General features: G+C 39.4%; 1 protein-coding gene across 1 annotated transcript in view; it reads left to right on the plus strand.

The window, feature by feature from the left end:
- nalcn (sodium leak channel, non-selective) overlaps window positions 1–27348 on the plus strand; it is a 65422-nt gene that overhangs the window by 9198 nt on the left and 28876 nt on the right. The window contains exons 9-17 of the mRNA XM_079666162.1: window positions 2470–2621; window positions 4142–4284; window positions 4585–4689; window positions 7674–7760; window positions 18183–18314; window positions 19642–19809; window positions 23595–23786; window positions 25120–25257; window positions 25745–25819. Coding sequence (XP_079522288.1) covers window positions 2470–2621; window positions 4142–4284; window positions 4585–4689; window positions 7674–7760; window positions 18183–18314; window positions 19642–19809; window positions 23595–23786; window positions 25120–25257; window positions 25745–25819 — 1192 coding nt within the window. The remainder of the gene's footprint in view (window positions 1–2469; window positions 2622–4141; window positions 4285–4584; window positions 4690–7673; window positions 7761–18182; window positions 18315–19641; window positions 19810–23594; window positions 23787–25119; window positions 25258–25744; window positions 25820–27348) is intronic.

Here is a 27348-nt window from a genome sequence, read left to right on the forward strand (position 1 = left end):
ATGGAGACAAAAGATGTGTAAAGCCACCATCATGGTTAATGCCCCCGGCTGGAGGTAGAACTAAAACTCATTAAGATAATTACAATTTCCTACATTGTCAATAACCAGCCTTTGTTCTGTATTCTGCTAATTTCTGCTCAACAGTTACCCATATATCTCTCCTTACCCAGAGAGTGCCTAAGCACTCAAGGGACATCACACACATTGACCATTAGAAGCTGAAAAGATGGCACATGGCATTGTTACATTTATAGCTCTGACGTAGTTCTTTAACATCATTCCATAAGTGGCCTGGCAGCTGCGAATATCATTTGTTTGCTGCTGTTCTCCTTTTCATAAATCCCTCGTATATACATGCTCCTGATGGGGTATTTTAGAAATATGTCACATAAGGACTGATGTGCCTAATCTCTCTCTGCCATATGCCTCTGGCACAAAGTCAAAGCCCACTAGCTTTTCACATAGAAGGTGTTTATAATGCAAATTGGGTAAAAATACCAGGAAAGACATTTTCTGATATTGATATTAGACGACAAGGGTTTTTGATTTGTTAACTAAGTATGATCTCTTCCTCTGGATGCTGCGTTGTGTTTTTTTTGCTTGAGGATTATTCTAAAAAGGAAGGTCTTGATTAGACATTTTGAACCGATGAATATTGACACTTTAGAGAGTATAAGCATATCCTTGTCACATAAAAAACATGTTTATTCCTGTTTATTTGTTTTTAAATTGAATGGAGAATTTAGGAAAAGGATGTTGGGAATTATATATATTGCTTCATTTACTAAACTGAGGCAGTGGAGCATATGTCATCAAGAGCAAGAGGTGTTTTAAGCCATGGTGGGCAGAGGTTGTTGACATGAACCCAAATGATTAATTATGCAAAGCATTGCACATGCAATTTAGTTTGATCAAATAAGAGATTCAGAAAACCAATTATAAATAATGTCTTATCACAAATATGCTTTGCATTTCATTTGACTCACCAAATTATTAATATCTCGTTATGACTGGACATTTGGTCTCTCATTTGATGCCTCATTTATCTCCTCTTTGTCATCAAGTGATTTATTTGATAAGATACAGTTGTATTATACAGCCCAGCATAACACGCTTTATCTGATTTATTACTACGCCTCTGATTGCCCTTTGTGATGTGTGCAATAAATTATCCCTTCTGGTCCTTTACCCATTAATAAACAATTTAGATGAATGTCTGGGCAGCCAATTTGATGGCATTAATTTTCATTAGAGAAATCATGCAGCTCCTGGAATAACACCTGAGGCTAGAAGACAGGGAGACAGAGAAGTAGGGAGAAGGGCAGTGTGTGTGTTTGTTTGTACAGGCAGAATTCATCTATGTGTCATTTGCGTGTTTCTCTTGCTCATAATACATATATATTTATTGTAACCAGCCATAAATGTTGAACCTTAGCCTTGAAATCCCTGATTTTATTATAGAGTTAAAGGTGGGGTAGGTAATTCACTTCAGAAACACTTTTTGTTATATTCCATGGAATGCTCTTAACATCCCGATAGCAATGAATACATTAAATGCTTTGACAATAATTACATTAAAACATTTCATTTGTGGAAGCTGTGGTGCTGTAAAAAGCACGATCAATTATTTTAGCCGGCCCGGCTAAAATAACTGGATGGCCTACCTGCCTGTCAGCCTTCCATCTCGTGCACAAACTTATCTCGTGCCCTCATTGGTCATGTGCTCGTCCGTGTGTGTTGGAGGAGGGGCTCTGTAAGGAAGTCTGAAGGAAGAGGCAGATTTTTTTCAGCTGCGTAGTTTCAAATTCTAGCGCACTCAAGCTGGTTTCTCCATTCTTACCTACCCTACCTTTAAGTATAATCATCCTTAATTCTTTTATAATAATAATAATAATATTTTCACACAAGTAACATTTTGCTGTCAAAACCTCTATTTGTGTTCACACATTACAGCAGTGATTCTCAATGAGAGATTTTGGTGGGGAAAAACAAAAAAGGACATATTAAAACTAACATATTTTAGACTAGGTAATGGTTTTACATTATATTCCCTGTACCAGTGATATAATCTTCCCTAGAATCGATGTTAATAAGTGTATTTGTGAGAGTCAAAGTGTGTCTGCAGGTCAGGGGGAGAGAAGAAATCATTGAATACATTAGAAATCTACAGTGCCTAAGGTACTAGCAGTTAAAACAGATCAAATGTGTCATCACTAACAACGCATGATATATTTACATTTTTTAATCAGAGCATTAACAATAATCACTCAAAATAAGCTTAAGTAGGCACATAGAAACAGCTGTTTATTAGCACATGCTCTCTCTCTCTGAAAATCTCAAAATCACCAACCTATATAGTATTCTGGTTGGGAGGCGTCACTCAAAAATGCTCGTGAACCACTGCATTACATCTGTGTTTTCATTGCGTACATATCTTTTGATAACATTTTTTTCCCCTCTTTCGGTCAGTAATGTGACCTGGAACAGCTTGGCCATCCCAGACACCCATTGTTCCCCCGATGGAGAGGGCTACCAGTGTCCTCATGGCTTTGAATGCAAAGACCTGGAGAAGCTGGGACTCAGCCGACAGGAGCTCGGTTATAGTGGCTTCAATGAACTAGGTATCCGCCATACACCCACACACGTAATGCATTCAAACACGTACACAAAACTCTCTGGTGTAAAGCTGGGGCATTCAGCAGCATCCTGCATTCTTATCAGCTGAATGGAGCTCCAATCCAGCGTCAGGGCACAGTGCAGTGCCTCTAATCTGTAGATAGCCGTGAAGGAGAGTGAGAGCTTCACAGTAAACTATCCCTAATTTAGACATTATAGAATGGAGCATGGAACACTCAATTCAATTTATAGCCTAAATGTATTTATCAATACACTTTATAAATATCAATGTAAGGCAAGGCAAGGCAAGGCAGGGCAGGTTTATTTATACGGCACATTTCAATGCGAGGCAATTCTAAGTGTTCACAAGAAAAACATTAAAACCATTAAGATATAGTGCAACAGAACCGCAGTATAAAATGCAATTTAAATGCTTTATAAAACCGTCATTAAAAAGCTCCAAATAGTAGCTTTAAGTTTGAAGCTACAGTCTATTTAAAAAAGACATTATGTAAAACATTTGATTATTAATTATTGACCATCTGAAGTAATTTATTGGAATGGTTTTATGTTTATGAAGCAGTCAGATTTAATATATTTATTCACATCCACACAGGGGAAATTAATTATTCATATAAAAACCTAGTAACTATGCTATATCAGTATCGCCCTGAAACACAGAATCCTAGAGACCGTTATTCAGAACCATTAAAATGATGTTAAAACAATGACATGAGCTACTTAATAGTTGAATTAGGTAATTCTGTATACTGTTAATGATGCACCAGCTGTTTGTCAGTTACCCCTGACAGCTGCTGTCAGCAGCTGGTTACTTCACTGCAGAGGGTTTCAAAGTGTGAGGCTGGCCAACACATTGGGTCTACAAACAGTTTCAGGGGAAGCTTAATGACTGGATGTAAAACAAATATTACAATTTCAATAGTTTTCAAAAGAAGATTGCATAGCATAGCCTACATTTCTGTAGTTGACCAATGAATGCCTTAGGACTGACCTTTTTTTTTTTTTTAAGTATTTGAAGATTCAACATTCAAGGCTTTATTGTCATGTGCACATTAGCTACAGTGTAGTTATGGCAATGAAACACTTAAGTCACAGGCTCCTTCAACAGTGCAACATGAATATATATAAGACATAAAACAAATGAAAAAGAAAAAATAGTCGTGCAAGAGAATGTTTTTAATGTGCAAGTAAATACAAATAAAATACAATTCAATCGGTATTCAGGAATTTGCCGGAACCGAGCAGGGATGCATGAATGCCTTTTTGTTCAAGCTTTGTCCTAGGGGACTTTAACTTTTTTTTTTTACTGTACTTTATTTGTAACAATTTCTTTAGTCCTTACTGAAAGTATTGTCTTTTCGGAAGGCTTAGTTTGAGGGTTGCCATGATAATTGGTGTGAAGATCAAAGACATTATCGCTATAAGCAAGAAACTGATACTGGCACTTGTTTCAATAACAACATTTCTGTACATCTCTCTGACTGCTCTGTCTCTCTTTGTTTAGGTACGAGTATCTTCACTGTGTATGAGGCTGCATCACAGGAGGGCTGGGTGTTCCTCATGTACAGAGCCATTGACAGTTTCCCACGCTGGCGCTCCTACTTCTACTTTATAACGCTCATTTTCTTCTTGGCATGGCTTGTCAAGGTTAGAGCCATTCTCTCTCTAATGCACTTTTCATGATGCGTTCAGTTCCCATGACATGGCAGCAGGGGAAAGTTAAACACCAAAAGGTTTTATGCTAATTGCCATAACCTAATCTTTCACCGACTGACATAATGAGTTCCCCTTGTTAGTAGAATGTTCTCTGGCTAATGAGAGAATGAATATCAGGTCACCGATAGTGAAAGGAAGTGAAGAAATGGACTCAACTTGCTCATTTATTTGTATTGTCACAACACTCTCTCACTGTCTGTGTTTCACTCTCTCTTTATTTCTCCTTTTCAGAATGTGTTCATTGCAGTCATCATAGAGACATTTGCTGAGATAAGAGTGCAATTTCAGCAGATGTGGGGGTCAAGGAGCAGTACAACCTCCACGGCTACAACACAGGTACACAAATTACACTCACACACACTCAAGGTGACCAACTAATGCCACGTAGATGGAAAAATGTATGTGGTGCTTTGATCTTACCATTTATTTAACATAAGCTTTCTTTAAAGCTGGTCATCTGGGAGTGCAAAAAATGTGTCCATTCATCAGAGTTCAGCTCATCAAAGTTGCATGAATTCAGAAGAGTCACAGGAATGAACACAAACTCGTTTTGACAGGAAGGGCTTTTTTAAGAGTGCATAGTCATCAATAAATGCCTTCAAAATGGGTAGCCTTAGGGTGCTGCAGATCTCTGCTTTGCTGGAAGAGGTGGAGAATGTCTGCTTTGGTGAATGCAGGATCGCATCTGAACATTCTGGGGTTCTTCTGGTTTTATCAGACCATTACAAACGGCTAGGTTTGAAACAGCTGGGAATGGGATGACAGTCAGTTCCTCCAATTATGAAGCCATGGAATTCCTCTTGTAATGCAAATGGTGGAGATCCCTCCAAGGTTAAATGTTTTTACTTGGTTGAAGAACTTCAGGTATCGCATGGTTTTGTTCACAAGTAAGTCAATATAGCGAACGACTGATGAGCAGATACTTGTATTACCAACAGCCCAGGACTGTTATGGTAAAGAGCAAGCTGAGCCTGAAGGGTAAGCTCTAGATGTACCAATCAGTCAATGCTCTAAATGTCATGAGCTCTGGGCAGCAACTGAGTTCATTTGATTGAAGATGGAGTGGCTGCAATTACATTATGTCTCTGGATGTGTGGGGTCACCCTGTGGGCCATGTCAAGGAGGTTGGACCTTTTCAAAGAGCTTGGAAAATAAGAATACTAAAAACATTCAGGTAGTATTAACATTCTTCCAAGTAAAATCTCTTTGGAAGTATGCTGGGCTGGTGTAACTGGAATAATACTCAGAACCTACTAATGTGTGTGACTGGGGAGAAGGACATGTGAGCGTATCCCTGTTTTGCACAGCCTTATGTATCCTTATTTGATCCACCTCAGAAGCATTCATGTTGAATTTCTCTAAAAACACTTGAGATTAGATTGTCTGCATCCTTTTAAGGCGCTGACCATGAACCGCAACCTCCTAGGTTCAATCTGTCTAGGGACCTTTGTTGCATCCCTCCGTCATTTCCTGTCACTTATCCAGTGCTGCTATCTAATGAAGGTGTTGATCTTATAAAGAGTTTATTATTTTGATAAGCAATTTCCATTTTCATTTTTGAATAAGCTTAATTTTGTGCAATATAGATGTTTAAAAGCAAATTATATTAGTATTACCTCAAAAGGTGCTTTGTGCTGTTTTTTATCCTTGCTTATAAATTGTCTTGAGATATGGCCATAGACAGATATACACTGGAGGGATATAATAGTGGGAGATAATAAGGAATACTTTATAGACCGAAAATACATTCAATGTCACAAAGAAGTGATTTGGGTGAGGGGAAAGCAATGATAATAAAACAGTTTGACAGTTTTTGTAGAGCTTATGAATATACAACTATGAATGCTCAAAGATTTCTCACCATCGCTCGAACTTCACTGCCTTCTCTAATGTTAGTGATTAGCGTTGGCAATGACATTTATCTGTCTTCTAAATGTTCTTTTGGGTATACTAATGGTTGTTACTCTGGTCCTTATAGAATGCTTTTTTTTCTTGAATTGGCAAGCATTTCATTGCCTATTATATATATTATTATATTGCTTACGGTAGACTACTCTGGACTGACGAAGAGGATGTAGAATACTGCATATGGTGTTTTTATAATAGAGACACATGGCAATGCCCCTTTACATTCCCTTACATACAAGTATTGTTTTTTTGTTTTTTTTTAATTACGGTAAGTCGAAATAAACTTCTATTTTTCATGAAGGGTAACAGGATTGTGCCACTGGCATGTACAGAATGCTCTGACCTTGAAAACAATTAGCCTTTCTTTCCATTATCAAAATTAATTGTTATCACGTTGTCATGCCCTAATCTTTATCTTAGAGGCGGAAAAACTAATTAGCTGTGGTGCAACACTTTACTGTCAATCACAAAGGTTGAAACAATATGCTCCCTTCCTCATATACCCTAGAGAGGAAGGCTGGTATAATGTGGCCCTGAGAGCGAAACACACGACACTCTCCCCATGCCTCGACTTTTCTATACCCCCTTCAGATTATCGAGGCTTTTAATAAAGATGGGTAAATCCTAACTGTGTTGATAAAAGGACAAAGGATAAATCCACTTTTGTTTCATAGATTTAGGCTTTTTGTTCCATATTTTTGATGAGTAGAGTTGTAATTAAAAGCTTATCTCAAGGATGAATTGAATGTTTCTCCACTTTGAACGATATCAACTATGTTTGTTTGCGGCCGAGGTTTTAGACCTGCCATGTTATATAAATTGAAAGACAAAAAAACTATTGATGTGAAGCCATATTGACAGTATTAATAAAACAGAGTGGGGTAAAGCTACTACTCGACGAGAATAATGACAATTTTGGCAAAGTGGTTGAAGGATTGAACTGCCATGCCTTTTTCTACATTCATAGTCCCCAAATAAACAAATAATAAATTATTCTGTGCCAACGTTAGTATTCAGCTCGCCATCATGTGCATTTGCGTGTTACACCAGCAACACCTGCTACCAGGCCAGCTTAATACTGGTGCTATTTCTAAGTTCATGTTTAAAAAGAATAATTGATTCATGAAACAGCTGTTGCGTGATTGGGAAAGGCTCTGCTGTGGAATAGGTTTGTTTATCATTCTGGTGTTAGGTCCTTAGGCCTACAACACTGTATTTAGCATCTATCATGCTGTATCATGTTGTTTGGGTAAAATCAGTGCGGTATGCCTTCAACTTATTTTGTGGCCACAGATGTTTTATGAAAACGTAGCCAAAGGGCAGATGTGTTTTGAGTTTTGTCCAGTACTTGTGTGCATGGTTTTGTGTGTGTGTGTGTGTTCTGCACCTCATGTGCTGTCCTTGTGCCACAGATGTTCCATGAAGACGCTGCTGGGGGGTGGCAGCTTGTAGCTGTGGACGTCAACAAACCACATGGCCGAGCGCCTGCCTGCCTCCAGGTAAACACACCACAAAATTAATATGCAGCTTGTGTAAAGTCTTTCCCTCTCTCTCACACCTACATTCATCATTTATTTAACTAGAAAAGTGGCTCTTAAATATACATATTTTGTACCTTACCTGAACTATTAAAGCTTAGCCGTGCATCTGTATAGACTAGTGTGTTTAAATACCATTTTAGTTTAGTTTTAATGTGCTTTGTATTCATAGAGAATCCACCTCATCCTATAATAAGTCCCTGGCAGTATCACTTCATTGTTTTCCCATTTGTCATTGTCTTCAATGACCGTGTCAAACGACTACATGATGGGATTTTGAATGAGGGGATGCTCGTGTTTGATGTGTAGAGCTTCACTAATGATGTTGCTCCAGTGATAGATTGGTTTTAAATGACGTCTACATGATGGACGCCGCCGTTGCCCTGTGGTCGGTGTGATCCGAATGGTTGGGCTTTAAAGATAAGCTGAAAGCTGCGGGTGCTGCTTGCAGCTGGGCCACTGTTGATAGCATTACGGTGTAAAAGCCTTGGCACTCGCTGTGAGATACTGCCAATAGCATCAAGGCTATACGAGGGAGGTTAGCTGTCAACAAACCCTCACTGTGGAAATAGTGTTCCAGAGCTAGGCTTGACGGAGGTACACATACAAACAGAGGGAGGAAGAGAAGACAAATAATAGTAGAGAACTTTGGTACTGAAGAAGACAGGAAATGGGAAATGAAGAATGTGAAATGTGCAGTATTCCCATTAAAGCAGCATGTACCCCAGAGCCTCGTCATCAGTAGGAGGAAAGAGTTAGATAACCAGAGGGATAAACACGGCTGATTTCCCTCTGAGCCCTGTGCTCCGTTACAAGGAACGCCCAAAGGCTGCTTCATCTGTCTCTTTCACTCAAACCAAAATAGCTATTACTGTCATCACGCCCCAACAGGAAGAACACTTCTGATCATTTGAAGGGTTAACTGATTGGCTGAGAGGAGTATTAAGCCATGTTCAGACCCACAATAGCACAGTGTCAAAATACACAGCTTCTTTGTCAATGACACTGCTGCTTTGGCAAAGTTTGTTCCCCTAACTTAGAAGGTCAATAAAGGACTTTCTGGCAGAAACTTGAACCTGACTTAACTTTTCCAGCAACAGGAAATCATTTAGCGCTTATTTATTACCTACCATGTACGTTCAAGAGAATATTCCTGGTGAAATACATTGTAATCTAAATGACATAATGATCTTGTCCTTACAGCAAGTAGTAGAAATGACTGTCGCTGTGATACATAGTAGAGTACAATCTGCTAGAAAAGAACATTGTGCAGTGTTTTGGTGCTAAGGTAATATATTTAAACTATACTTCTCACTGGTGCAGAAACTTGAACTTTATTTCAAATAAATGCATTTGAAGGCTTAACAACACCTTAAGATGTAGACTTTTTTCGGCTGACGTACTGTCAGTGGCTCCGAGTTGCAGTGTTTCAGTGGGTCAGGGTGCAACTCACACCTCCATCGCATGTAGGGTTTCAGCTCTGTGCAGTGGCCCAGAAATTGTGATAAATATCTCCTGTCAAAGAGAGGCTGACACATAAAAAGCACCATAGAAAGAGAGAACCATAGAGGGGGATAATGATCTTAACATACCTTCTTCATACACTATCATTTTCAGGGGAGTATATTTCATAGGAAGACCAGTGTTGCAAAATACGTTTTTGGTAATGCTGTTACAAGGTCAAAGGGTTGAAGAGAGGTATGTGAATGGAAGAAACAGAAAAGGGAATGAGGCGCAGTGCTTTAGGGATTCATATTCATTCAAACCTTTATTTAACCAGGTGGTCCCATTGAGATCCTTGATCTCTTTTTCAAGGGAGACCTGCCCAACATGGCAGCAAGTAGGTTACAACATGAGACAGAAAACAACAGAAAACAGTAAAGGACATCATATTTACAGGGTTACATTTACATACCTAGCGACATTGACAAGTCCCAACAGTATGAAGTATCATTGCACCTTGTACGGCAGCTGCACCGCCCTCAATCGTAAGGCTTTGCAGAGGGTGGTGAAAACTGCACAGAACATCACCAGGAAGGAGCTGCCATCCATGGAGGACCTTTACTCCTAGCGGCTCAGGAAGAAATCCCTCAGGATTATAAAAGACCCCCATCACCCCAGCCACAAACTGTTCAGTCTGCTGCCGTCTGGCAGGCGTTACCGCAGCATCCTGACAAGAACAACCAGATTCAGAGACAGCTTCATCCCACAGGCAATAAGACTGTTAAACAACTGAACTGCTGAAACAATTTCATAACATTCATCTGCTACTTATTCATTATTTATCTATTATCTAATATATCATTCTAATAACTTGTATATAGACTCATATTGCACTATTCCACTTTTTTTTTCTCACTTTTTTTAAAGAAAAAACATTTTTCTTCTTGTATTACTTTTAATATACCGTAGTATATTTTAATATTGGTTCATATTGTCTGCTTATCTGTATTATTGTGTTGCATTGTTGGAGAAGCCTGTGACCTAAGATTTTCAACGACATAATGACTCTGTAGCTATGTTAGTTTGACAATAAAGAACCTTGAACCTTGAACCTTGAACCTATCCGAGCAGTGGAACCAATTTGCTCATTTTCAAATCTTTTTGAAGACTGTTCCAAGCAAGAGGAGCTGGACACATAAAAGCTTTCTTACCTAACAAAACCACATCATGTGATCTCAGGCAATAGCTACCTGCAACTCTCTGTGTGATCAGCAGATGTAAGATGGGAGTTTACCCAACATGGCTTTATAGACGAACATGTCCATGACTGAGCCTCCATAAAGTAAATGATGGCAAACCTGCCCTGGCATACAGGGTACAGTGATGAGTTAATACTTTACAGTTAGTTACAAATCTCAGTGCACTGTGATAGGCGGTCTCTAACTTGTGCAGGTCTGGGCAGGTGCATTCATATAGATCAGATCACCATAGTCCAGCACAGGTAAAAAGGTCACAGTGACTAGCCTTTTCCTGGCCTCAAGTGAGAAACAGGACTTGTTCCTGAAAAAGAAACCTAGCTTAAACCTCAGCTTCTATCGACCTGAAGTTTAAAAGAGAGGCAATCATCAAGCCAGATACCAAGGTATTTGTAACATGTAACCACTTCTAGTACTTTTCCTTGCGCAGTAACAATATCCAAAGTGGTCTCTGGTGTCTTTTTAACTTTTGAAAATAGCATTACCTAAGTTTTATCAACATTTAAAATAAGCTTTAGCTCAGAGAGCTGAGTCTGAATACTATTAAAAACAGCCTGCAACAGCCTCCTTACTGGAGGGACCTGCACAATACATCACGGTATCGTCCACATAAAAATGTAAAGCAGTAGGTATTCTTATTCGACTTTCATTTAGCATTAGTCTTGCAGACACTCTGTATTTGTCATTTGCCGTAAAGCCCCTAGACATAATGTTAACTGTACTTGCATGAGAATTCAAAGCAATGCTCCACTCATAATGGAAAGTTCCAAAACCAACAAATCTATAGGAGGATTTCTTCCCATTATTTATTTAGATTGTTTTCATGCTTGATACATTAATAATGTAGATGATCAATGAAATGATTTATTATACATAACTTACTGATGTTCTTTGCTGCTCACCACAGAAGTCAACATTAATAGTGATTATATTGATTATTATGGTATCATCTAAACTTTAAGCGTTATGCCTTGATGATATAATGTCATGTTACTGTACTTATCTCTACTCATCTAGGCAGTGCTACTCCATAACTGCAGCTTGTCTTTGAACCCAACTCTTTCTGACCATAGCTATATATCTGAGAACTCTGATCAAAATGTGAGTACCAGATTGTGCAGCAAAAGTTGAGAAAAGAACACTGAGAATGATTCAAATTCATACATACTGTTTATTTAAACGGACGACATGAACTGCTCTCCGTTAAGGATGTAGTTACTTAGATTACATGCCATATGTTTTTGCATTATTAAGAATATTCAGATTTTTAAAAAATCATTATATTTCTTTTTTGGAAAAGCATCACTTAAAATACTTTTGTTATTTAAATGTCTGCCTAATTGAACATTCAAAGTGTCAAGCGTGAGGCAAATAATAATCACAAGTGTAAAAGTTGAATAGAACTGAGTGTGACTTTGACATGCATCATGCAGTGCTTCATTTCAAAGTACTTTCAGTGCCACTCATACACTGACAGCCTTTCGTGGCATGTCAAGCCATCACACCACTCTGAAAATGTTTTGATTTTCTGATTGTCTCAGGAAACTGTAAGAGCTATTGCAGCTGTTTTAAGCAAACACAAAGGCCGTTTGTATGCGAATAAGTGTGGTTACACAACAAGTAAGGCGATTTCAAAACAAATGTAACAACAAAACGAAAAGTAAAGGTGGAATCACTTTAAGAAAAAGATACAGGACATTACCAGATTATAAGGGATTCATTTGGAAGAGTTCCATAGGAATACTGAATTTGTACCAAAGCATATTGTGCACATGTCTCTTTACAGTATGTACAGTATGTGTTTAGGGATCTGGCAATTAGGTTATATTGTTATTTTTGATGTTTTAATTGAGGGAGTGGAAAGGCACTTCAATAAATAATTGATATCCCTTGTGCTTTTCCTCTAAAGTCTCAACAAGCACCTTATTTCATTGCTTTTTCACCCATATCAGGAGAGAGCATTGCTAGCTGGGTAGACAGGTAGAGTGAAGACAGGCAGCGCAGATCCAGCCTGTAGGGCCATCTGCGAGTGCCGGGGAAGTGAAGTGTGAGTTTCTGTTCTGCTCTGCCTGGCTCCAGAGTAATTGGCCGTCAAATGATCAAAATGTTTCAGGGCAGGCAGGCAGGCGAGCTCTATCTACAGACAGGCATCCTGCTTGTGTCTTCCTATTTGTCTGGGTGCTGCTGCTTCACCCATACCTGTCCAGTGTCCTCTAAACCACCTGTACGTATCTGGTCACACCTCTGTGTTTCTGACTGTCAGCCTGTCGATCTGCCTGTTGATGTCCGTCCATTTGGGCATGTGTGTGGGTGTCAATCTGGTCTGTCTGGGTCCGACGGGCATCAGCAGTTGGAGATAACACGTAATTGATTAACCACCTGCTCTTCTTGGAGACAGAGAGGAAATGGCAGCTTCCCCTCCTGAGGGGTTTCAAACCGAAATAGCCCTCAAAACAGGGAGCGTTCCTCTCTGGCTCAGACAGTTGTTTTTCCAATGTTTTTATGAAACCTTAGCAAAGTCTTAATTGTCATTCTAATTGTTAATTGTTTGTTATGAGTGTGAGTGTGGCCACTGTTACAACTTCCATTGTATTTTTTGTTTTGAGAAACTTTATATTCTGGAGCCGATGCTCTTTTAATTGCCACCATTACTATTGTTCTATTTGCAATAGAACAATATTGGTGCTTAGGCAATCTTTCTTAATTGGTCAAATGTGGTTAGGAAACTAAGGATTTGGAATGTCCGTTTTACATTGAATTGCTTTCGAGAGATCTACTTATTGTCCTTGACCGTCCTAATCTGTGGGACCAAGAATATTTAATCAGAACTCAGAGAAGAGTTTAGCACCCAACGGCTAAGCTACGTCTACGTCTGAATCAGCTCAGGTTAACATAACACCAGTAAATGTTTGCATAGGAAATAGGTGCTATTTCAATATTCCTAATGTCCTTTATGGATCCATATAATGTATGTTGGCAAAGGGCCATTTGGCCTAGACAGAGGTTCTCTTGGCAGAACCCATCTTGTGTAACTGTGTTGTCAGTCTACCATAGAAATTGCCCACAAGAAGCTTGTCATTGCATCGAGCCATTTAGCTACATGTCCTTTTTCATATAATACAGTTATGTAATTCTTTATTTATCTGATGCTCTATATCTACAGTACTGACATTATTTCTAAGACACTTTAGAGTTTTCCTGAGTCTGTGTGGACTTGTGGTTGCAGCATATACCAGTGTAGGTTAATGAAGCACCATGTTTCTTTCCCTGCAGACCTGGTCCACTAATTAGCCTCTAGTGCTCCACCATACAATAATTACAATGCAGTATAAGCAAAAATCTAGAGCGACACTCTATGCAGGTGTACCCAATTGGTTTAGAAATGCAACGAAGAATAGCCCTCCATAAAAATCAAGCAACCAAGATATTTCTGCAGTCTAATAATGAATACTGCTGCTTTCCCATAACCGCTGAGGAAGGGTATGAAAGTATGATAAATACTACCATCTTCAAGTAATCCTGGAGGATCATGAGATTAATTAAGCATTTCCTCTTTGCCTATGCACAGCTAATGCTACTCACTTCCCCAGTCTTAGCTCTCTGTCCACAGACCTAAATACAATAAGGGAAAACATAGATAGCCCAGTAACTCGCAGGGTAATACTGAGGTACGAGGGATCAAGATATTTTTTGACCTCTCCTTTCCAAGACAGAGGTTATTGATCTCCAGAAATCTTCCTTGTTCACCTGCTATGGATGTTTGCCCTCTACATCTTCTCAGTGTCACCACTTGTATAATTTTAAGCACACACATTCTCTCAACATGTTAAGGTCAGTCTGTCTCTGTGTGGAATGATAGGGAGGGCACATAGATAAGAGAAATTGGCTGGAGAGAAAAAAATAAGGGGACGAGGAGAGCAATCACAGTGAGAATATTGCTATGGATGGTATATCTGAAAAAAGGCTTTGGGGCAAAGCAACAGAGAATGTGTATAGTGGGATAAGAACTGCAAGAGGTGAGTGAACAAGATGTGACCAGTCCTGTGAGATTAACACTCTTAGTCAGAACACTGTGACTGAATCAGATATTTTTTTTTTTGGTCTAGACTGCATTCTGCTAGATACAGGAAATGGAAACAGAGATGGCAAAGCACGGCAAATATTGCGAGTTGCAGGGTGCAGACATGCAGGCCATCATGTTTTTATTAAGACCTGATTTCTAGCCAGAGACATGAGTCAGCCTGCTCTTGTCAGGATCGCTGTAAGCAAAAGGACTCCCACCTGGCCCAAATCCCAAACCCAGCAGAATTGTACACACCCAGTCCTTCAGCGCTAGATTTAAGATTTAAATAACTCTGTAAAGATAACAATCTTATGTGCTGTTCGCTAGTTGGACATTAGTCTTCCGAATTCAAATACCTATTCTACCTCTTTCCAAGACCTTTGATAGAACTCTGATTATCATCACTTGTTTTGTTCATTGTAAACAAGAGGGAAGTGAAGAGATAAATCCAGTGAAGCAGTCTGTAATCCCACTCAGTTTGTTCTTAATCTCGGTAAACAGGAGAGGAAAAACTGTAACAGGAGTTGGTGCCAGAACATGGCTCAGTCTGTTGGTGACAATTCCTGTGTGAACGCCGCTCTATCCTGCCAACTATGTGCACATGTGCTACACTCGTCTCATGTACCAGCAGAAAGAGCATTTGTCCTCCTTGGCAGTCGGAGTGAACAGAAGGAGCACAAGGAAGCAGTCATTGGGCCTGTCAGTATGTCTCTGTCTTGGTTGTGTTTCAGTTGCAGCCACTAGAAATGCTTCAGGTATGATGGATTTATTCACCCCCCCCCCCAGATGATTGTTATGCTTATTGACAGGAATCATGTTGGAACAGCTTTTAAGAGTGCAGCTGACAGTTGTCTCACCTCTTGTGTGAGATTGCAGGTCACATGACACTGACCACAGCCTTTAGAGAGACTGCACTGTTAAAATGGACTAAATTGAGTGATAAAAAAGCCAGAAAGCTTGATGAAACAGAAAATAATGTGTTTTCTTCTTCATTATAATTATGTTTTTCTTTTCATGAAAGCATACCCAGCGTGCAAAGTCTCCCACAAATACTAATTTACATGCCACTTGAATGTTGTGTTTTTATCTGCAACTCTATTTGCATACTTAGTTTCTTTCATGTACACACTGTTGCAGTCAAGTAAATGAGAGCTAAGTACATGCTGTATTTTGCAGAATGTTCTGCGTTTGTATTAGAAATTAAGCATTGCTTTGCTACCAGATGAAAGATGCGAGTGTTTGCTGGCTTAATGCCAAAGCCGCAACCAAAATGTGGCTTCTATTTGCAAAACTTGCCTTCAACGTGTCTGTGTCTGTGTGTTTCTGTCTGTATGCGTGTGCCTCTGCACAGTGAGCACCTGGTGTTTCAAAGACCCAGCCAGGGGCAACACAAATAAATAGAATCCATCAAACACGTGCGAAAAACATCTCAGAGACACACAAGCTAAGAAACATCAAACAGCAGGGGAGAGCCATCTTGTCCCACATTGATGCTGGTAAATTGATTCTGTCATCTAGAGGCCAAATATGGAGTGCCAGTACCATCCACTGAATTGGGAAAACCAGGCCCTTTCGCCTTTGGAGCAACATCTTAAGCCAATTTGGAATAAAAAAGGGAATATAAGGGAAGGATTAAAATGTGATTCTGTGGCGGAGCTGGATAGGCAGCCTGTATCTCCATCTGTCAGAGGTTAGCGATGCACACTGCTCTCCAACTAGCTCTCCGGCTTTTCTTAGCAGTGCGATTCCCAAGAGCTGACAGAATATGGGCAAAGTCAGGACCTTGAGAAAATCAACCGTTTCATACGCACACACATTTACTTTCTGTTCTCTGTCAGTTTGCCTCTATCTCTCTAGCTCCCTGCCTCACGCACACTATCACACACTATCACACACACTATCACACAACTCTGTTCGGCCAAAACACCCACGGGGGAGAGAGTCTGGTTGCTGGAAATGTCAAACTGCTTTGTCACGTCCACTGTTAGTCAGGGAGGCCTACCACTGTGTGTGTACAGGCAGAGCTTAAGATGCCAATAATCCACATTTAAGACAAAAGTGACTCGAATGACTAAGATGATTAGACAACAAGAGGGCAGACAAAGCAATAGTTACTGTGTTTAAAGACCAAGAACGACCTTTTCAAATCGTGTTGGTTATTAAGTATCTCTTGAAGACGCTACAGAGTTTCCCCAACCTGTGATGCTCATGCTGGGAGTTTTTAAAAGCTGCATTCTCTTAAAAAGCTACTTATATTTTCGGTCAGTCGAAAGTAAACTGATATTTATTGCATTTGCAAAATTCAAGCACGTCTGAAGGAGAACATCCAATCAGAGCAGAGGAGTATCTTACACAGTGTCAATCACTGCTGGTGAACTCGGATCAAACAGTTAAACAGGACAATGTTTATCGTAAATATACATTTAAATTCTGCAACTGTTTTGCCTATCTCTTACCTTACATGTTTTCAGAAACATTTAAGTGTACTGTTTATCTTTCAATTAAGAACATTTTCTCTGGCCAGTAGGTTTTGGCTTAATGTAAACATGTTCCTGTTGAAGTCTCATGCTCTGCTGTTATGATATTGCGATTAGTTTTTAGCAGATATGGCAACAGTTTTGAAAAAGCAATACTTGAGAAAACGTCAGGCAATTTATCTAGTCATTTCACCACAATCACTGGTTTCAAAGCACCAATTGCACACCAGGCTTTCTAGAGTTGAACAAATGTGTACTGTAAGTGTGTTTGAGTGTAGGAGGGTGGCTGGCGGTGGTCCCATTTGCCTGGGGTGAATTTGATCTTTCAAGCAACGCTGAGAAACACTCTTCATCCGTCTTAAAGTTTTCCTCGCATTTTTTGACTTTTTCAATCCTTCCCATTACCAGTCTCACATGCAAATCTTTTTTTAGGGTGCGCTATTCTACCCACTCACAATCTGTTCATTATGCCACATACGTGCAGTTCAAGGCTGTGATCACATCTGTCATATTGTAACCAAATGAACACACAGTAACAGTGTTTGTCTAAATGAGGGCATGTTTTGTCAGAATTGTTTGCAGGGGAGTTTCCCTCGCATTCTTTAAATTCATGATTGTTTCTATTATGTGATGTTGTTGTAGGCGTTCAATGCATCTGCTGCTCCCACAGGAAATAACATACACGTATTGCCCCTTTGCTTTCTTGTTTCCGGCTCTCTGAATACACACTGATTCTGCTGTCTGGGTGGATGTTTCTCCCAGCAGCCAATGAAAGGCTCCTGATTGCTTTGAATTTCATGCAGTTTAGTTCCTGTCCCTATATCCCTATTTCCACCTCTTCATTTAAGTTTAGGATATAGTCAGAACCTCATAAAAGAAATAACACATGTCTGTGCCGCCACATATATATTCTTTCTATCCCTCAATATCTGAACATCCTTCCTTTATCTTATATCCTGTGATCCCTGAAGCTATACATGTATATCTATAATCATTTATCTCATTCAATGCTCCACTTAATTATCATGGTATTGTTGGCTCACAATTGAAAATGGCCGTTGATTTTCTACACACTTCTTCTTTCCTCTTTGCTCCTGTGTGCGATTTTCATTGATTGCAATTGAAAACTGCTCTGTTTCCACAGCAACTGATGCGGTCCTCTGTGTTCCACATGTTCATCTTGAGCATGGTCGCTGTGGACGTCATTGTTGCTGCTAGCAACTATTATAAAGGCGAGAACTACCGCAGGCACTATGACGAGTTTTACCTGGCAGAGGTGAGATGTTTTGTTTGTTCCTGTTTTTTGTTCTGACTACTTCAAAAGTCCCCTTCAAAACCCCCTTTTTGTAACACAATAACACAAATCCTCACACCACAAATCCTCAGACCTAGGCTTCTATTTAGAGCTTTATTTTTATATTTATTTTATTAGAAGGGTAAATAAACAGTATGAGATCATCTTTTATTCGTTAAAAGACAAATACACAGTGTGTTTTTCTCTACAGTAGAGGTCCTTGTTTGAACCACCCTTCATGGTTATATCATGGTCTGTAATTAATATGAATTTAATCCTGCCTAATCTGAGTGGATGATGCTTTTTCCGGATATCAGCCAGTTTAGGATTTATGAACACTGTGCTGTATGTGTCATACAGGTTAGTGTGATCTCATCAGTATGCAGGTCGTAAAGTACCAACAATGACAGTGAGGAGCATCTCTTCATACCTCTCTCTCTCTCACAGCTGAATGGAGGAGATAAGAAAAGGGAGGAACAAATCAGTCTCTATATTACCTCCTCTCACTCCCTCTATTCCTATCATACAGCCATCGATCTACAGATGTATTCCTATCCGTGTGGAGACTATGAAGGGAAAATAGGAAATGGAGGAACTGAGTTTAGAGTGAAATGGAGAAATACGTGTTTTATTGGTGTTGTGCCAAGTTTATTTCCTCCTTACTGTATTTCCCTCCGCTGAAGATAGTGGTGGTTTACTTAAATAAGTCCTACGAGGATTTAGAATTGTACAAAAAGTTGGAAACTAGCAAAGGATAGATTTAAAGCAAAAATTGATGCAGCTAAGAAAATAAATCCTGATGATCTCCAAAATCACAAAATCCTACTACAGTAGGTAGGGGCTAAAGTTAAAACCCTAAAGTTGTCTATTCATCAAAATGTAAACTGCATTTAGGTGTTATAGCTGGTGGAGGCTAAGCTTCTTTAAACTATTGATCTGTAACGAGACATCATGTTATAAATAGCTTGTTAAATTTGAATCTCCAAATTAACAAGGAACTATAGCTGGCAATTAAATGTAGAAGAAAAAATACAATGTTTTCTCAAAAAACTAAGACAGTAAAATAATAAAGGAACCGCAATTCGAAATGTACCCAAATAGAGTACTTATTGGTAAGTAACACCACTACTAGACCATGCCTTGAATAATTAAATGCACAGATCGACTCTGACATTAAGACAAATCAGATCCTAATCAAGCAACATTCATCACAGAGTATTATTCTCTACAATAAAAGAGTATGTAACCTACAATTTGGTGGCAAGGGAGTAAATGCTCAAACTGATTGCGATTTTTGTATTTATCCCAGGTTGCCTTTACTGTGTTATTTGACCTGGAAGCACTTCTGAAAATCTGGTGCCTGGGCTTCACCGGCTACATCAGCTCCTCCCTGCACAAGTTTGAATCTCTGTTGGTGGTGGGCACAACACTGCACATCTACCCTGACCTCTACCACTCTCAGTTCACCTACTTTCAGGTATGTTCACACACACACACACACACACACACACACACACACACACACACACACACACACACACACACACACACACACACACACACACACACACACACACACACACACACACACACACACACAGACACAGACAGACAGACAGACAGACAGACAGACAGACAGACAGACAGACAGACAGACAGACAGACAGACAGACAGACAGACAGACAGACAGACAGACAGACAGACAGACAGACAGACAGACAGTATAAATATTCATTATATCCTAAATATGAAACTGAATCATTCCCACTCAAGATAAAATCTCAGTGAAGAACAGAAGCTGTGAATCATTTAGTGACATCTCTTTCCTGTGACTATGCATTAATGAGTACAAATCGATCATATCCCTCTTCAGTGTTAAAATCTTTCCTCTTCTCATTCAAAATGCGTTAAATGCACTGTCACCACAAATGTCTTACAGAGATTCAGTTAAGTGATTTCTGAGCAAGTGTATTTTCAGTGATGATATTGTTAGAGCAGATTTGATGTACTAAGTTAAAACAGTCAAAGTGTTAAACTGGGTCTGAAAAGAGAGGCCTACATTATTTCATGTGATGCAATCAAATGGGAAAGTCCTAACCATTCTGCTGGTAGAATAAATACAGTCTGATGCCTTTGCCCTCTCAAGAAATGTAATCTACGGTAGTTGTGAAGGTTGGCAGGATGTGTTCTATACATTTTGTGTATATATTTGTGTGGGATGTTACCTCCACCAAAGTGTGAATAGTTGTCCCAGTTCTCAAAGCAGAAACATTCATCACCTCTTTATATTATGACCCACGTCGCAATGGTGCCTTTGAGCATTATCATCCATCCACAGCGTTTGAATCACAAGTAACCCTGTGACCTTTCTGTCGTGTAATGAAGTCAATGAAAAGCTCTTTGGAGGATCTGATGGGAAAGAGCTTCTTGATGTGTCTTTAATGAGCCTTGACCATACAAGCTGCCCCGATCCTGTCTGACTCACTCAACAGCTGCCTTCCACACAAACGCATACACTCAAGCAAAGAAATATACTGTATGTATTTGGTATCCTTTGGTATACAGGTATATCTTCATTCCATAAAAAAGGGCTGTTGACTTGTTCATTGTTCTTTGATTAAATTATGCTCTGGATATTAATGCGACCAAAACAAACATTACTGTTTTTCTTCTCCCAGGCTGTAATTTTAGTAGAAGAGGAAAATTAACTTGGCATGACTTGCTTGTTTTATTTCTCCCCTAAATTAGACTACCTTATTTTTTCATGGTAATTCAGACTTTTTATGTTTTTCTGAGTTATGCTCCATTTATGTGCTGGCAATACATTCCATTATTCTAAGATATAAGCATTGGCTGCCAGTATTGCATTCATAAACTATGCACGTCTTTGAGGAAGAAAATAACTTGTATAACCGATATTTAATTCTGAATTAAATTGGTAATATTTTCTGTAAATTACACTTCAGAGCTGTGTTGGGGTCTACATTTTCATACCTACACTCAAATATTGTATTTCTTAACACATGATGTGCTGCAGATCTTAAAATTGCACTGTATTCATAGATTGTGAGTTCTCACTGAAAACCATTCGTTGCTCAGCTCCACTGCTGGGCTCTAATGATCTTTTAATGTTGTAAAAAAGCAACGCACACACAATAAGAACTCGTGTTTGACAGCTCATTGCATCAAACATGGTGGTCGTCAAAGGAAAAACACATTTTTATTTATTTGTTGTGATATATATCGTTATTGCTATTTATCTTTATGAAATATTTACGACAAAAGTTTCAAGTACAACCAAATAAACACTAGGGACAAGCTCAGGGTAGTAACAGCTACGAAACATCATCCACCGATATTACGAGTTTGTAGAGTGAAATGTCATTCAATCCTTAATTTGCAGCAAAAGATGAGTCCTCTTTCATAGCAGTTGTTTGCATTTGGCTAATGAGAAGTTTTTAAAGAGCAACCGGAAGCGCCTTCCTGTCTCACCACTCTCATGGTGATTTCATGTAGGTCCAGGTTTTTACATGTGACATTTATTCAAAAATGATTAGGCTAAAGGTTAGCCGTACCAACCGTCTTCTATTCCTGACCAAATGTCACATGCTCTAAAAGCTCATACATACGCACTTGAAATACACTTAGCATAATCATTTTTAATGAGCCAATGGGCACCCAACATTTTGTTTCTGTTGGTTCAGAATTGCAATGAGTTCAGTAGCAGCACAATTCAACAGTTCAGTCAATGAATTTATTTAGAAAGACAGAAATGCAAATCAGTTTTCACATTTCGAGTAGGGATGCACTGATCCAATTCTAGTTGTTGGTGTTTGGCCAACATCTTATAAATTCTGGATGGGCTATCTGTGTCGGGGAACAATGGGACACAATAGGCAATTCAATTTTCAGTTAAGCATTGCTTTGTCTTGCAAGAGGCTAGAGCCAGAAGCACACAGCTGGAGAGCCATTCACTGAGTGTCATTTATATTTAATCATTGGTAGCAGACACACAATCCTCTTTATACAAAAAAAGGTTTTAAATGAAGCCGTGAAACAATATTCTGTGATTTATCGTGTTTCTATCTCCAGATCTGGCCCTGAGCCTGAACTGTAGTTGGGATAACCCCTTGTAATGGTAATTAGTTTTACACATCAAAGTAATTTCACTCAAGATTATTCATTGTTCATTTTCTGTCTGCATTAGTACTGGCGAAGATATGATTTCCTCTAATAACAGTTATATGTTTTTCTTAGATTAGAGATATGCAACTAAATGTTAGATTCAACTTTTTTTAGTGAGTACGAGAGATTTCCTTATCTGTATTTATATATATCAACTAAAAAGAGATATGTGCCTCTGTATTCAGATTGAAGACTGGAAGTGGGCGTGGTTTATACATATAAATCAGGTATAATTTCGCACATTTGCAACATTTGCATAATAGTATTTGTTTAATTCGTTTCCACATCTTCATACTGTAATACTCAGCTCAATCTACTTAAACTAAATGTTATGAACTCTCTAAACCTTACTGCCACCACCACCACCACCCCACTGAACAAACCTATTTCAGATAAATACAACACGTTCAATCTTAAACAGATGATTATTCCAAAACCTTGTTTGGAGGCTGTGAAGACAAAGAAAGATAAGTGAATAACTTTAGAATGTTATGGCCTTATATCATCTGTGATCCCACCTTGTTATATTATGCCTGCATCAGTAGTAAAATGGATAGTGGTCATCATGGCCTGTCCGGACAAGAAGGTCCACTTTCTTTCCATCCCATCTTATTATGCTGTGAGAATTATTACTTATTTGTTTTCTCTCGGCTCCCTTATAAACTATTACCCTCCATTTGTCTCCTTATTTGTTGTGTATCCCGGGAACGGGAGACAGCCATTTATTTGGCTTCGAGCTGGATTCTAAAGACAAATCTCTGGCCAGGGGCATCAGTTCTGAGCTCGATCGATAGCTACTCTGTGGATGTCTGATCAAAGCCTGACTAATATGCATTACCTTGTGGGGCTGGTTGTTGTCACTGCAAGCAATTTAGGGACTGAGCCAGTTGACAGATCACACCATCACTGCACCTTTATCACTGGGTCAAGATCAATGCTCTGTGTTTTCAAAATCAATATCTTATCAATGTGCCACTGTGTTTTTGTTTTATAATTCTGATATTTTTTCGAAACTTTCTTCAAAATATCCCCTTACACAGTTCAACAGTGTAAATGGTTGTTTTTCTTCCATGCAGGTGCTCCGTGTGGTGCGTTTGATTAAGATTTCGCCGGCTCTGGAGGACTTTGTGTATAAGATCTTCGGTCCAGGTAAAAAGCTGGGCAGCCTGGTGGTGTTCACAGCCAGCCTCCTCATCGTCATGTCGGCCATTAGCCTGCAGATGTTCTGCTTTGTGGAGGAGCTGGACCGCTTCACCACTTTCCCCAGGGTAAGAATACACTCTCACTCACTAGGGTAAATATAACAACTAGTGCAGGTGATCTATATAACAAATGATCACAATATGAAGAACAACAAGTTGATTCATTGAAAAGATTTCTGGAAATCTGTCGTCAGGAGTCTAAATAATTCCATCTATTGCTATGCACAATGGACTTTGCTCTTTAGTATAATTACCTTGTCTGTATTCAGCGCATGTATGAATAAAACAATGCTGGCACATTTTCAACCACTTTCATTGTATAATGGGGCTCCCTGGAAATGATTGATTGTTATCAGATACCGATGTATTGCCCTTCATACCCACACATGCTCCTCTGCATTTAGAGATCAGTAGGTCTTATTTTATTTAGCCGGAAATATCAGCTGTTTTAAAGTAAGAGCCATCTGCTGAAATGAAGATGAAATCAGGACACACAGGTAGAAAAGGAAATGCACTGCAAACACATTAAGAAATGCCTATGAGCAGTTCTAGAGGGGCACCTCAGACGAGCGATGCCGAGGGCTGCAGATGCTGATGATGAGATGCATGGTTGGTCGACAGATGTGGTACCTCCTTTGATTTCTAAGTGCTCATGAGCTTCTTTCTCTCTCATTAGCCGCGCCTTTCGAACTCCCATATCTTTTTTTCTCCCCTCCAACATCTCGCTGATCCCCAGCACAGCGGGAGATGAGGGGTTGCTCGTAAACAGATGCCACTTGTATGCCATGTTACCCTCCTCGCTCTCATTTTCTCTCTTCGTTTTTCTTATTGCTTGTGTCTCACACACCCACCCACATGCACAAAGACGCACATCCCATCATAGTTAATGATGTTTGGCTGTCTCTCCAATGGGCAGACCTGTTGCTGGGTTTATCTTTATCTGCAGTGACAGGGATGTGGGAGGGAGTGGGGGGGAGTCTGTCTGGAGGTGAGATGCTAAGGAGGAGGCACAGGCATGTCATTTGACTCCAGGGGCCACAGTGTCGCAGCTAGCTGTTCCCTACACTTTAATCTGACCCCTACCAAGTAAATGAGAGGGCAGCAAGACAGTACACAAATAAAGGATTGTTATGCTCTCACTTCTTCTGTTCTTTTTATGGCTTGTATTTCAAAATATCACAACCTCCAGCTAGAGAAGGATGGTCGGAGCGGGATATGTGCATCAGTTGTGTGATATTTGCTCTCCTGTGAAAAAGCATGTTTCAAATGTCAGATCTGTCTGTTTCTCTGTCATTTCATCTCCGACTCTTTCTTCATTGTTTCTCCTTGTGTACTCAGTTGCCCTCTCTTGTCTTTTGCCTCTCTTGCTTTTTATATTCCTGTGCTCTACCCCCTGTAGGCATTCATGTCCATGTTCCAGATCCTAACCCAAGAGGGCTGGGTTGATGTCATGGACCAGACTCTGGTGGCTGTAGGTCATATGTGGGCTCCGGTAGTGGCCATCTACTTCATCCTCTACCATCTGTTTGCTACCCTGGTGAGAAACGTGTTGTGCTTATTCAAATGTACAAGACAAACATGTTGAAGAGACTGTTGTATTACATTTCTTAGCATTTTGGTCGGTGCAGTTCTATAGTCGGTAAAAGCCGGTTGTTGGAAATAAGTGGCAAAAGCATACATGAGTTGTTTTCTTAATGCTTTCAATTTGTGCCATCACCCCTTCAGTGTTCCCTCAAGTGTTACATCTAATCACAGTTAATCAGACTTGCAGGCGTAAGAAGTGCTGACATTTCAGTGTTTGGCCTTCTTATATAGGGAGCATGCAGTCTCTGGATGACTCACACTTCACCGCAGACAGGCAGGATCTCTTCCAGAACCGAGCAAGAGACACATGCAATTACTTAGCGGACTTTGTATTTTTGAAAAAGTCTTGTTTTATGGTAATAGGGATAATGACATTGACATAGTGTAATGTGATCAAACTCGGCAGACTTTCTCATTAATTTCCTCTTGTTGCATTTTAGATTCTTCTCAGTCTTTTTGTGGCTGTCATCTTGGACAATCTGGAGTTGGATGAAGACTTGAAGAAGCTCAAACAGGTAAGAAGCCTATGTGAATTATGTCCGTAGTAAAACAAGATTATGCTCAGATCTATAAGTGCGAAAGAATCTTGGTATCGGTACCCACAGGTACAGTTCATGTTATTGCATATACAGTGTTGAGATTACGAATTAAATAAGCTAGTTTTATAAATAATGAGCCTCTGTCTCTAAGTCAGCAGACATTAAGAGGATGCTGTGACTCAGCAGCTCACCCACCTCACAAGCCTTGCTAACTTTTATCACCTATTTAAATGAGGTGTCGCTGATTTAACATAAAACCTGATTCTCCTCCTACAATGGGTAATTTTCACCTCAGAAACTCACTTTGGTGGAAAGTCTTGATGGATCAGACAAGGTTTCTAGAAGTGTCTTGTTATTTTCTGGATTGAAAGTCAGAAATTATTATTCATAAGCAGTGTGAAGGCTTTCAGTGGCGCATTGGACAGTTTGCTATTTCTTTATACATGAGAAGGAAGAGGACTGTCAATCATCTCTTGAGCAAAGCCAAAATGATGAAATTGCATAACCAGGCTAAGCCACTCTGGCTGGTTGATCAACAATATTAATATTCCACTCTGGTCCTTATATTTGGTGCCTGTCATTTATTTAAATGACCCACCATTTTTTAATTTTCTTAATTAAATATGTGACTGCATGTATTTGATTAACATAGCTGCTTTATTATTAATCACGGAAGAATGTGGCAAAAATAAGGACAGTGTGTATTATTTTACACTTTTATTTTAATAGACTTATTACCAGTAAGAATAACAGTAAAGGACATACCGGTACATGTATGCAAGACATTCAAAAGGACCTTTTCTCTCATCATATCTTAAGTGCAAACTGATTTGTCTGCTGCCTGCGTTTTCCCCTTGTTGTTTGCCACTGCGTTTTATTTAAAGTGGAACACTTTCTGTTACCACCCTGGGAAGAGTGACAGAGTTTACAATGTGTTCCCACATGTGGGCAGGGCTATTAGTCATTTCGTTTTTTTTCACCTTTTTTTTTTTCATTATAGGATTTGATTAAATGGGCAATTAGCTTTAATAAAGCAAAACCCTGTTGTGTGAAAAAGCTTGAGCACTCAAATACTCAAAGCTTTGTTGCTTGTTATTGCCCTACGGGTCAGTCTCTTTCTTAAATTGCAATTGCAGATTCACTTTATAAACACAACTCGTTTTTTTAACAGTCACCGAGAGTGATTACTTTTTTTTAATTCCTTGGTCAATTTATGTTTGTAACTATACAATACTTTTACTTATGTTAATTTATCATTTATCGATCTGTAAGATCACTGACAGGAAGGTTCTCACACACACACACACACACACACACACACACACACACACACACACACACACACACACACACACACACACACACACACACACACACACACACACACACACACACACACACACACTTAGATCACCGATGTGCGCTCACAGCTGGCTGGCAGGTTATTTCCAACCCACAGCTGAGTGATTAGGCGCAGTGACTGTAAAATTGCCTATTTTACAGGT

The sequence above is a fragment of the Notothenia rossii genome (assembly GCF_949606895.1).
Source record: "Notothenia rossii genome assembly, chromosome: 2".
NCBI classification, from domain to species: Eukaryota; Metazoa; Chordata; class Actinopteri; order Perciformes; family Nototheniidae; genus Notothenia; species Notothenia rossii.